The 12,953-nt window shown below is 41.9% G+C and overlaps 1 protein-coding gene across 5 annotated transcripts in view; it reads left to right on the top strand.

The window, feature by feature from the left end:
• Positions 1–12,953, top strand: part of MICAL2 (microtubule associated monooxygenase, calponin and LIM domain containing 2) — a 142,503-nt gene that overhangs the window by 48,253 nt on the left and 81,297 nt on the right. For all 5 annotated transcript variants that reach the window (XR_009557726.1, XM_035118905.2, XM_060275628.1 and 2 more), the window contains exons 6-13: positions 1,646–1,801; positions 3,203–3,303; positions 4,451–4,708; positions 5,731–5,846; positions 6,700–6,826; positions 7,317–7,407; positions 7,529–7,676; positions 11,814–12,013. Coding sequence is in view for 4 of the 5 variants with exons in the window: in XM_035118905.2 (XP_034974796.2) it covers positions 1,646–1,801; positions 3,203–3,303; positions 4,451–4,708; positions 5,731–5,846; positions 6,700–6,826; positions 7,317–7,407; positions 7,529–7,676; positions 11,814–12,013 (1,197 nt within the window). In the remaining variant the exon portion in view is untranslated. The remainder of the gene's footprint in view (positions 1–1,645; positions 1,802–3,202; positions 3,304–4,450; positions 4,709–5,730; positions 5,847–6,699; positions 6,827–7,316; positions 7,408–7,528; positions 7,677–11,813; positions 12,014–12,953) is intronic.

Genomic DNA, 12,953 nt, shown 5'->3' with positions numbered 1-12,953 from the left:
AGTATGTACTCCCATTGGACTTAATTAGGTGATTTTTTAAAATTTCGCTTTTCAAGTAATATTAGACTGCATGTTAGCAGTTAACCGAATGATTCTTCTGCTGGGAGATGGTATGCACTCAGGCACAATACAGCTACATGTGCAGCTCAACTAAGGAGGAACATTGATACTTCTACTGAGGAATAGGGTTGAGAACTGAGTGGGTCAAAAGACAAGAATCAGGAGGAACAACTTTCTGTGGCAAATACCAGTGAAACACCAAAGGCAATGGGAATAGATGCCATGGGGGGGATTATGGGACCCTGGTGCATGCCTGTTTCATTTTGAGAACGTGTGTCTCCTCTCTGCCCTTTTATACACTTTGGAAACATTGGTGCACTGAACCTGTTGAATAGTTCTAAGGGGTTCTTAAGCCCAAGTGACTCATGAGGCTTTGTTGTATGGTGTGGTCCATGTAACTTCCCTCCCCACTGATGAGAAACCAGATGGGGGGTGCATTTTGTGTGGGCAACCAGTAAGGGAGCCAGGCAACTCTGTTGAGGCGTTGTTATTCATTCCAAAAACCAAAAACACTTGGGACAGGGGTAAGAACTATGCAGGTGAACACCATGAGAAGTTTGGGTCCCCGTGTCATGGGAAACATGACTCCTTTTATTGGGGCTGATGCACATTACATTGCATATCTGGTCCACAGCATCAGTGGTTTTTAAAATTAAAGCTGAATGTGGACATTAGGACTGCAACATGGAGAAGAGATTTATTCCCTGTCTTCCCGCCTGAAAATCACTCTCCATGTGGCTCTTACTTTTAAGGGAAAAAACTCCCATCAGCACCCATGTTATATGGGGTTATGCGGAAGCAAAGGAAGATAGACAGGGCTGGTTTCAAGGCGGAGGATGGAAGAAAGAAAGAAAATGGACAGAAATGGATGCATAAAAAGTTAAGCAGGAAAGGGGAAGCTGTCGACCTGCAGATGTTGTCAGGCTCCAGTTCCCATCACTCCCAGCCACTATGACCAATGACCAGGAATGATGGGAATTGTAGTCAAGCAATGTCTTGAGGGCCACAGGATCCCCATCCTGGCTGTTAAGTGGGTTGTAAGTACAACGTTTACAAAGGCTTTGAAAGATGAAAATGTGCCTGTGGTGGAAAAGGAGAGGAATTGAGGTTTGGCAAGATGACTAACATGAGGAATCTGCCTTGGGTGATAAGGCAACTACTTTGCAGCAGGTGTGGTTTCAACTAATAAACAGGTAACAGGGAAGCAGAAAGGAGGAACTTGAAATAGTTGAAGCAGGATATTATTATACAATGAATCAGAATTTGGCTGGGATAATTGAATGAGGAAAGTGTGCACAGTAGCAACACTGTAGGAGTTGATGTTAATTTATGATCCTCAAAAACAATATTTGGGGTGGGGGGTGAGCTTTTTTCCAGACAGGTACCAGAAAGACATAATCTTGGACTGAGAACTATCAACCAATACTGCCAAAAGTTTGTATTTTTACAATTATTAGCTAACAGTTGAACAAATGGCTAATTTAAAAATTGTACTGTGAGATGCTTTACATCTTAAACTTATGAAAATACTTTGGTTAGAGCTGAGCAGCAGACGAATGATGGTTTCGTTGCTTTTCTGTACAAGGCTTTAGGAGGAAAGAATTTCGTGGAAAGCTGGCGATTGCAATCACTGCCAACTTTATAAACAGAAATACAACAGCAGAAGCTAAGGTGGAGGAGATCAGTGGTGTTGCTTTCATCTTCAATCAAAAATTCTTCCAAGATCTGAAAGAAGACACAGGTGGGTTATCTGGTCTTTTTTTCCCCTCCATGGCAAAGGAAAATAAAGAATAATAAGTGAACCAGCTCACTAGCAGCTCTGTACCAGTTACTAAACTGAGTGATGGCGATTACTTGATTTCAGACTACTGAAAGCAGATATATTTAACCTTTTCCTTCCCCAGTTGGATCTCTTACATGAAGTTTTGTAATGTTTTTTTTTCTTAAAGTGTATACAAATATTTTCAATAGCACAGATTTTTTTCCTGAGTACCTAAGGCCTGTGGTGCGCATGAAATTTAGCCAGTGTTTTATGGCTTCTTCTTGTTGTTTTTCTTGTTATATGATTAGCTATATGCTGCTGGACTTCCATGTTAACTCTGAGAGTTCAAGAAAAATGATCCACGACTGACCGGTTTTGAACTGGGTCTGGCCATCTTTCAGCCCAATGTACTTTCGCAATATCAACTTCCTGTGAAAACGAGTTTAGGAACCAAGAGGAAGTCTCTTGTTGTTGCTGTGGCTGCTGTTGTAAATATATCTCAGTTACACATACTCATTTTTGGCATCACTGTAGACATTTATCAAATGTACAATTAGGAGCATAGTAGATGTGAGCAAATTCAAACCAGTTAGAGCTAAGTAGAAGTGTAGACCATTTTTTTGATGACCTTTATAAAAGCTATTAAAATACACAACTGGAAAACCATGCTGATTAGCTGCACAGGAGCTAATTCACAGTATACAGTACTTTGAAATAAACATGAGATGGATACAATTTGGGTGTGATCCAGCTGCATTGGAGTTTTGAGGTAAACAAATCATTACAACTGTTCTGTGCTCCTAAAATAAGGGAACAGGTTTGTGCCAAATGTTGAGTAGATAAAGGAGAAATTTGCACAGCTATAAGCCTGGCTGAAATTCAGAACCTGAGAACCTGTTGTTTGGTATGCAAGTAAGATCTGTTGGATCAACAGGTGCCAGGGGCAGAACCTTTTTGGTGGTGTCCCCACATGTTTAGAACTCCCTTCCCAGGGAGGTATCTATGGCTTTGTAATTAATATTTTCTAAGAGAATGTATAAGGTGGGAGTCACCTACAAATATTGTGAGCAGAAGCAATGTGCAAGGGCTTGCACCGTGGGGCTTTTCCTCATATCTTTCTGTGCTCCTGCAAAATTTGGCTCCAAAGGGTTCAAGAGAACACCCCCCCCCCACACACACACACAGCAGAGCATGAGGAGAGGGAAGAGAATTGTTTCCTCTGGCAAACTGATATGCTTGTGCAGATTGTACATTTGTAATAGCATGACATTTGTTTGCAAGCTCTTAACCACTGCTGATTTTAATTATGGTTTTAAACAGTCATTTGTTGAATGTATTGCGTTTCTGGTACTTTGTGTGTGAAATATCTTTCTTCCCTAGGAATTGACCTGGAGAATATTGTTTACTATAAAGATAGCACCCACTATTTTGTGATGACTGCAAAAAAGCAGAGCCTTCTGGAGAAGGGCGTCATAATCGATGTAGGTATTCAAATGTGGGTTAAGGCCTTTCTATCATATGCTAGTTTGGAGGGAGCCTATAAACCACAGTTTCCTTCTTCAGATGTCACAGGCAGCTGTGGTTTAAGAAAGGTAGCTACACTTACCCCAGGGGCACAAGAGGAGAGGTGGGGAAGGAGCATGCACTTGGCTTGTATCCAACCCAATAAACCATGTAATAATCCCAATCCAATAAACCTTTAAATATATAAGTATCACTCACACTTTGTATTACCCCAGGAGTGTTGAACTTACATCCTGCAGACCAAATGTGTTCCACCAGGCTATTTTCAGGAAGCCCCACCCACCTGCCCTATACCTGCCACTATACGTGAGTGTGTAGGACTTTAAAGGAACAAGCTCAAAGCTCCCAGTTGTTCCTTGGATCCAGCATAGTGAGCTCCCACCAGTCCATCAGCTGATGGGTGGATTGCAGCACACTATCAAGTACCCTGAATTTTCTCCTTCGAATCATGGTGGTTTGAAGGAGAAGCATAGAGTAGAGATCATTCAAAAGCACACTTCCATTCTCTCATCAGCTGATGGGTGAATCGGATCTTACCTTCAATCCCTTCACCTGGATTTGGTGTGAATAAACATACATGCAGGTTTCCAGGGGGGTGATTATGACCACAGCACTCCTCCCCCAGTTCTGCTACTGCTGCTGAGCTCCACAGGGCTAAGCCATGGTTTGGCCTAGCATTACATCCAATCCAAGCCTTGTATTCTGCTTTCCCCAGACAAATCATGAGTGGTAAGCTGAGATCAAACTTTGGCTCCAAGCTCATGGTTTATTTGGCATGAGACACACAATGGGGTCAGGTTCAGACATAACTAAGCCCAACCATGTTTTATCCCCAGGTAGCATGACAGCAATTTCTGCTTAAGCAATTGTTTAATCTAGTATTGCATGAAAGCCAGATCATGACTTAAACTTGACTTAAATATACTGAGTAACATAAGATAAATACATAAGATAAATACATTGCTAAAAGAAAGAAGTCAGAATATAACCTGAATCTCATCAAAACTTCAGTTTTTCCCATGTAGAATATCATAATCTTTTTTGTGTAGCACTCGTGCGAACATCCAAAGATCTCTAATGATAAAGTTTTGTCTTTCAATGTAGGATTATATTGATACTGAAATGCTACTCTGTGGGGAAAATGTAGACCAAGACAATCTGCTGTCCTACGCAAGAGAAGCTGCTGATTTCGCAACTGATTACCAATTGCCTGCCTTGGATTTTGCAATTAATCACTACGGTCAACCAGATGTAGCCATGTTTGATTTTACTTCCATGTATGCCTCTGAAAATGCTGCATTAATACGAGAGAGACACAGACACCAGCTGTTGGTTGCTCTTGTTGGAGACAGTTTACTAGAGGTAGTGTGTCGTTGTCACCCCTTCTTTAAAAAAAAGTTTAGGCAGGTGGCTTCTTTGATACCATGGAACACCTTGGAGATTTTAGCAGTTACATGTTCAAAGCTGTGCAGCCATGAGAGCTCGAAATTTATTTTTTATTTAAAAGCTGGAGTTCCAGGATCTTATGTAAATACCATGGCTTGCACCAAATCATAGTGAGTTTGTTAATTTTAAATAATATGGAACACAAGATCTTTAACTTCATTGGGTTATATCCAATGCTTCACACACATATAGTTCTGCTGACCCAATGCGGCTTCAGTTTCCTCTCCTTATCTCCATGTGCCCCCAAATCTGCTCTGGAAGTTCCCCCAACTCTCCAGAGCTGATTGGGGGAGTGGGGAAAAGAGAGGAGAAGGAGGCTCCATCATGCACATGGAAGTTTGTTTCGCCAGCAGAGCTGCAACATTGGAGAGGCTCCATTGTTCCGAAGAGAACAGAAGTAGGATTTGAATTTTGCCTGTTCAGGCTACAACGAAAAACAATAGGTTTGATTTAGACATGTTAGCTCACATCGGTGGAATCCCTTACATTCTCCCAGCAAATGGATATAGGCCCTGTGGATTTAGAACTTTTTACTAACTCCACTGCATTCTGTGGGAATTTGTCTTTTCCACTTGGCAGGATGACATCATATGTGTCTTGTAAATGGATACTTTAACCCATGCTTGACCCCCGCCCTCCAGATGTTTTTGGCCTACAACTCCCATGATCCCTAGCTAGCAGGACCCAGTGGTCAGGGATGATGGGAATTGTAGTCTCAAAACATCTGGAGGGCCGAGGTTGAGGAAGCCTGCTTTAACCAGTCACCACATATGGGGACATATTGATTAAATGTTTTATGCCACTATGGTGGAGTTGCTGATTTGAAATATCTTAAGAACAGTTTTCTACTATTCTGAAGAACACAGTAATAGCTGTGTAGTCATTTCAGAACAATCATGATGTTAGATGTCATCTAATATGTTGATGTTATTTCACAGCCGTTCTGGCCCATGGGAACTGGTTGTGCAAGAGGGTTCCTGGCTGCGTTTGACACAGCGTGGATGGTGAAAAGTTGGGCCCAAGGAAACCATCCACTCGATATCCTTGCAGAAAGGTTGGCATCTCTTGTTTGTTCTTCCCATGTATTACAGTGAAACCAGGCAAACTTTGATTTTCCTGGGGCCTGGGTTGATCCATTTTATTTATTTATTAAAATTTATGTACTGCTTCATTGTAGAAAGACTTCAGAGTGGTTTACAAAAAAGATGAAACAGTAAAACCATCATTTAAAAAAATTGCAACCACAATTTAAAACACACAGAAAGTCAAAACCAAAATAGACCGAACTAAGGCAAATAAAAACTCTCACAAGCATCATGAACATCTGGGTAGGCATGTCTAAATAAGAATGTCTTCACCAGGCTTTGTGTTTTTCTGTTGTGAAGAGCCCTGAGGTCTTTGGATACTAAAGGGCAGAATACTAAATAAGTCAGTAAGAATCAAAGAGCCGCTGAGGATTTATTAGAGGATGGCATTTTGTGTGTTGTGTAATGAAGGCAAGAATATGGACTTAGGGAAAGGGCATATAAGGGCTGAGAAAGCATGTTTGTGGATGACAAAAAGATAGTACAATTGTACTTGGAATCTTCACTGGCTAATAATGATTGGGTGAATCTATACCCGATGCTGTTTTGTGGTTGAAGGAGTTGCTTCTTTGTGTGAAGGGGAAAATTCAAAGCCATATGATCTTGGGTGATGTAATTTATTTTTTCCTAGCTATTTTCCTGCTTGAGGAAGACATACTTAACGTCTGTCTCAGTTGTTCCCACCCCAGTCATATTTAGACAATGTGTTCAAGTATTTTGTTCGACATTCTAAATATAGGCAGGGAGCACATAAGGTAAAGAAAACACTGTAAGATAGAAAGCACACACACACACTTGCAACCTTTTGTTTTTACCTTCCAGAGAAAGCATTTATAGGCTCTTGCCTCAGACAACACCTGAAAATATCACTAAGAACTTTGACCAGTACACCATTGATCCTGCAACACGTTATCCAAATTTGAACTCAAGTTGTGTTCGGCCTCATCAGGTAAGCTGGGGTACATGAGAAATGCCTGTCTCCAGCTAAGTTCTACTCAAGAGCAGGCCAAATAAAATTAATGAACCTTTGTTACGTCTGCTAATTTCAGAGGGTTTACTCTGAATATGACTAACATTGAATACAACCCACAAGCTCTATAAAGTAGTGTGAATGCTTAGCTATGCTCTGTGAATGAATGACTTTTGTAGAAAGGTAAAGTCACTCACCTTCCAATTCCCTAGATAAAGCAATGTTTGTATAAGCGAAACATTTGAGAGATTTGGAGATATCCAATTAGGATGATCATATCAGGCTTTCTACATCATGGTGCTCCTGGTTTATATTCCGGGTTTGAGTCAGGCATTTTGATAACCTTTCATGTTACTTGATGGGAAAACATTGGTATAACAGGCCTATTTTGAGTCTGAATAATTAGCAGATTGAGACTTCAGGGTTGTTATAGCAAAGATTGTATTTTATGGGGTGTGTCTTCCCTTAGGTGAAGCATCTGTACATTACAAATGAGCTTCAGCCATTCCCTCTAGAAAGAGCAGACTCCATTAGAAGATCAATTGGGCTTTCAAGACATGGTATGAAATGCATGTTTTGTTATTGTGCTTTTTACATCCTATAAATGGTGAGGGGAGGGGAGATTTGTAGCTTTGGACAAGTGACTATACATTTTTTAAATAAAAAAATCTGCTGTTTCAGAATCTGATATAAGGCCAAACAAGCTTTTAACCTGGTGTCAGAAACAAACAGAAGGATACAGGAATGTTAGTGTCATGGACCTTACTACATCATGGAGGAGTGGCCTTGCCTTATGTGCAATTATGCATCGCTTCAGACCTGACCTCATGTAAGTTCTTATGTCTTTTATATGTGTAATGCTTGCTAATTGCAGGTTCTGCCACCTACAAAAGTATAGACTTGGGTAAAGCCAATCAAAACAGTGAGGAGAGTTTGTTTCCCTTTTTAACATCTTTTTTTGGCAACTAAGCATGTATTTGCTCGTTTTTTCCTTCATGAATGTCCTTGGCTCAGTACTAAAAAAAAATAAAAATGCAAGGTATACAGTTTCCAAGAACTACTACTTGAGATTTTAACTGTGTCATTTTTCCTTACTTTTGTCCGAGTCAGAATTGCTTTTTTTTAAAATAAAAAAAAGCAAGAAACCGCTATAATGCTTTGCAAATATACACAGGAAGATGATATTTGTGGAAAAAAGAATCCTATAGCTTAACTAGGTCTGTGCCAAAAGGGCTCACTGCAACACAAAACATTCATAATATATACACTACCAATTCTTGAATTGGTATTGGATGACCAATTTGATATGACTTGTTATGATATTGAGTATCCGAACTCTGAGGAGACACCCGACATTTGGTTCTATGGGTGTTTCTTTGCCTATTATGCACAGAGTAGTGGGCTGCACCTTTACCTTCACCAGGCCCTTCAAGAATGAGTGTTCATTCTTCTACTGATGATTTGGCCAGTTTGATTTGCCAGGGACTTGGAAGCATTGTTACAAATGTAGAACTTTGGGTTTTAAAACCCCTTTCTGGAAACTTGTCTTTATATTCCTGCCGTGACTGCATCAGCTCCAAGTGGTGCAGAAACCACGCAGTGAGTGCCATATGGGGATTTTTTTGGATAGCCTGAATAAAGGACGTTTTAGAATGTGTGTGTTAAGCCTCAAGCTCTGTTTTGTATTGTTACCCAAGCCAAAGAATGTGATCTGCCTAAGTAACCTTCTGCCCAGATTATTTAGGGGGCAGCGGAAAAGAAGACAGGGTGGCCCTACACCTTAAAGCAGTTCCTCCCCATGGAGTTGTTTTGATGTGCAGACAGTGTCACAAATATCTGGTCATGGCACTACTAGAGAAATAGTCCTTACTAGCAGATTTAAACACTGTACATTAGGCATGGCCAAACTTGGCCCTCCAGCTGTTTTGGGACTACAACTCCCATCATCCTTAGCTAACAGGACCAGTGGTCAGGGATGATGGGAATTGTAGTCCCCAAACAGCTGGAGGGCCAAGTTTGGCCATGCCTGCTGTACATGATTGGATGGAGGTGGTTTTGTTTTTGTTCCCCCCCCCTTACTCCTATGAAAGTGCACCTTAGAGTTAAAATTGCTGTTTCAGTAAGTAGCCACAAACACCTGAGAACTAACTGGAGGAGGGCTTGTGCTCCACTGTTGTCCCCCCTCCCCCTCTTGTCTTTATTGTTGCTGTTGCAAATTGGGGCAGGAGCAGCCAGGGGCTTTTTAAATAGCTATGCTCTTGGACTTGATGGCAACACTCCTTAACTCTGAGGGCCTTCTGACAGTTCATTGAATCTCTTTCAGTTCTTGCTTTCTGATAGTGCTTAGAGAGGTCTGGCTTACCATTTCCCATGGCTTTTATCAGTGTGAGAGGGAATAGTTGGAACCAGCAAATGGTAAATGCATCTCTTTAGCAGATAAGGTATGGTGCTGCTAGTTGCCTTGAAGGGGGCAGTAGCGAAGTGGAAATGATGAAGGGGGAAGCCTCCTTTGACACTAATTGACCTGTCTGGCTGCAACCTGTTTGGGTTAAGGTGCTCAAGCATGTACCGGTAATTATTCCTGTATGGCAGAGATTACCTAGACCAGGCATCCCCAAACTGCAGCCCTCCAGATGTTTTGGCCTACAACTCCCATGATCCCTAGCTAACAGGACCAGTGGTCGGGGAAGATGGGAATTGTAGTCCAAACCATCTGGAGGGCCGAAGTTTAGGGATGCCTGACCTAGACCCATTTCAGTCATTATTTGGCATGGCTTGCGAACTGAAACTGCCTTTGTTGAGAGAGGGTGCAGTCTAGCTCTTGCTAATTGATCTGGACTTCTCATTGCCTATCCCATGGACCATGGTATACTTTTTGGGTGGTCTGTCCTGTTGAAAGTGGGAGATGCTGTGCTCAAGGACTTCCATTTCTCTTTGAGGGGTTGATTCCAGAAAGTGGGATGGGGTTTTCTTCTTCATAAATCAATTGCATTTGTTATGGTGCTCTGCAAAGGTCTGTTCTGCCCATCATACTATTTAACATCAACATTAATCTGCTAGGAGAGGTCTTCTAGAAGTTGGGGTTTAGGTAGCATGAGTAGGCTACTGTAGTCTCATTCTGCCTTTTTCATCTAATGTGGTTAAGGGTTAGATGAGGATGCCTGGCTCTGAATTATCCATAGTGAGATGGATGTGGCTTGGTATACTCAAGTTGAATCCAGATAAGAGAGGGGCACTGTTGGTTGGTGGTTTAACTAACCAGGGATGTGGAACTCATCTGCTTTTGAATAGCATTGCATCCTCTCTCAAAGATCAGGTTCACTGCTTAGGGATCTTCTTCAGTCTGGCATGGTTTATTGATTTATCAAGTTACATGTTGAATATGCTGCGCCCTGTTCCCACCTTGGTTCACCAGCTGTGTCTCCTTCCTGAAGTGAAATCATAAGTACAATGACTAAACCCTTGAAAGGTGAGAGGAATTCATCCATGTGTAATACAGCTCAGCCAATGGCATTTCCTTGTTTTCAGAGCTTAATTCTCTGGCTGTAAAAGTGGAGAAATACTTGCTGCAGTTTTTGGAGGTGAGCTGGAGAAATTGTTAAAAATCTTTAGGGGCAGAAGATTTACACTTTGATTTGACAGTAGTGGATGCCCCACCTCCGGCCGCCTTTTAAAGACTTTGCATCACTGTGGCAAACATGCACTCCTAGTGTGCTTCAGGACCATTTCTTCCATACCTGCGTGGAAAGATTTTGATAGCACCTTTCCAGGGCCTGTGCTGGTGGGAACAGGGATTTGGCATTCTTTTGAAAGGAAGAATATAGCCTTTTCCTTCCTGCCCCCCCCAAATATGACTGAAAAAGTTCACCAGATGTTTTTGGGGGGGCAGGGCATTGTGTCCAGACATGCTGTTGCCACGTTGCAAGCATCCCCTTCCCTTCAAGCATTTGCCATGTTTGCACCAGGGACAGAAATACTTGCAGGTATCCCCCACCTCAATTCCTGTGATAGGAGTTTCAACATATTATAGTTTGGCGCATGCTGTTTCATATAGGCTTTTTGAATTGTGAATTGGTTGTCGTTGTCAGCAGAGAGGTGACCCCTGTTCCGCTCACAGAGCTACAGTTTTCAGTGTTGGTTTAACAGCCAATCCCTCTTCCCAGGAGACTCTGGAAATTGTAGCGCTGTGAGGATAATCAGTTTCTCTTAGCAACTCTCAGCACCCTTTACAAGCTGTAGTTCCCAGGATTCTTTGGGAGAAGCCATGGTTGTTCAAAGTGGTATGATCCTGATTTGAATGCCTATTGTGGATGGGTAAAGGTAAAGGGACCCCTGACCATTAGGTCCAGTCGTGACCGACTCTGGGGTTGCGCGCTCATCTCGCATTATTGGCCGAGGGAGCCGGCGTATAGCTTCCAGGTCATGTGGCCAGCATGACAAAGCCACTTCTGGCGAACCAGAGCAGCACACGGAAACGCCGCTTACCTTCCCGCTGTAGCGGTTCCTATTTATCTACTTGCATTTTCACGTGCTTTCGAACTGATGGGACTAAGCCACAATTCGAGGTTGTTTCTTTTGCATATGTGGGGATTGAAGATGAGATGGCAAGCTTTCAAGGCCACCCAGTGAGTTGAAGGCTGAAGTGTGATTTGCACCAAGGGTAGCACTTGGCTGATTCCTAGACCACACATGTTCAGTTTTGCTCAAGGAGGCAACTTTTTTCAACCCAATAGAAGTATTTAGATTTGACTAAAATCGAAGTGCTTGGTCACTTTCATGTGTTGTTTGTTTGGTGGGGGTGCCAGTTTTCCTCAACAGAATTTCTCCATGGAGGATTGAGCAGACTTCTCAAATGGTTACTTATAAAATGTTTCCAAAAGAGAAGATGTTATTGAAGGGCAGGGCAGGGGAACTAAAATATCAACACTTCTGCAGACTGATGTGCCCCTCTTTTTGAATCCCCAAGTGACTTTGACTCCCTGAATGAAGAAGATGCCGTTGGAAACAACCAGCTGGCGTTCGACATTGCTGAGCGCGAGTTTGGAATTCCGCCCGTCACTACGGGGAAAGAGATGGTGTCTTCTGGAGAGCCTGATAAACTCAGTATGGTCATGTACCTCTCAAAATTCTATGAGCTATTTAGGGGAACACCTCTGAGAGCTGTGGGTAAGTCAATCTAGGTTGCTCTTAAGTCTTAAGAGAAGCCAGCCTTTCACTGTTTTACAGCTTGCCTGATTGACCCTGAAGCCGAGCCAAAGTTTGCCTTGCAGCTCCAATATAACTTGCTCTGGAATGTCCAACTGTAATAGCTGTGTTCTGTAGTTATCGCAGGCTTTAAAAGGAAATGGGGTGTGTGTGTGTGTGTAATGTCTAATGTTGTGAATGGCTTATGTTGCCTTACATATTTTATCCAGAGCTGGATGACATGGTCATCTTTACTTAGTGTGTTGCTGTAATGTTTCACACAAAGTTGTTGGCTTTGCACTCATTCACTTCATCTTAACAAGTAAAAAAATCTGACTTACCGTATGTACCAGGCACCAGGAGTGCTGGGACATGAGGTTTCTCAGTACAGTGATATCTGTCAGTACCATACCAATAAGAGAGAGACATATTCCAGTGAACCTTCCACATGGTCCACAGCCACCAGGATTAGAAAGATCTTCCTCCATTCCACCAGTTAAAGGAAGGGAAGTGGTGATGGGAGTGGCAAGGCTGGAAGACATCTTCCATGTTGATTAAAATCTGAACTAGAGAAGAACTAGGGCAACAGTATTTGATCTCTTAGATTACAAGCTGCTGAAACTTCTATTTACAGGCCAGGTACAGTAATACAAATTTCAATGATGCTTGCTAGTAAAGAAGACACAATGGGGAAAACTTAGATTGGCTTATAGGCAAATGAGTGCAATCTCAGGCACACTTGGCTTGAATAAGACCCATTGAATATAGTAATATTAAAAATTTGATAAATAGGAATAAGATTGTGCTATTTGGCTCAGAAAGTGATGTTATTTTAAAATACAATTGAGTAAAATAGAGCTTTTTGCATTTCGGGGATAAATTTCAAAACATGCTTTATTAAGAGGAGTATTTTCTTAGTCCA

This window comes from Zootoca vivipara, chromosome 1 (genome assembly GCF_963506605.1).
Source record: "Zootoca vivipara chromosome 1, rZooViv1.1, whole genome shotgun sequence".
NCBI classification, from domain to species: Eukaryota; Metazoa; Chordata; class Lepidosauria; order Squamata; family Lacertidae; genus Zootoca; species Zootoca vivipara.
This window is presented reverse-complemented; position numbering and strand designations above follow the sequence as displayed.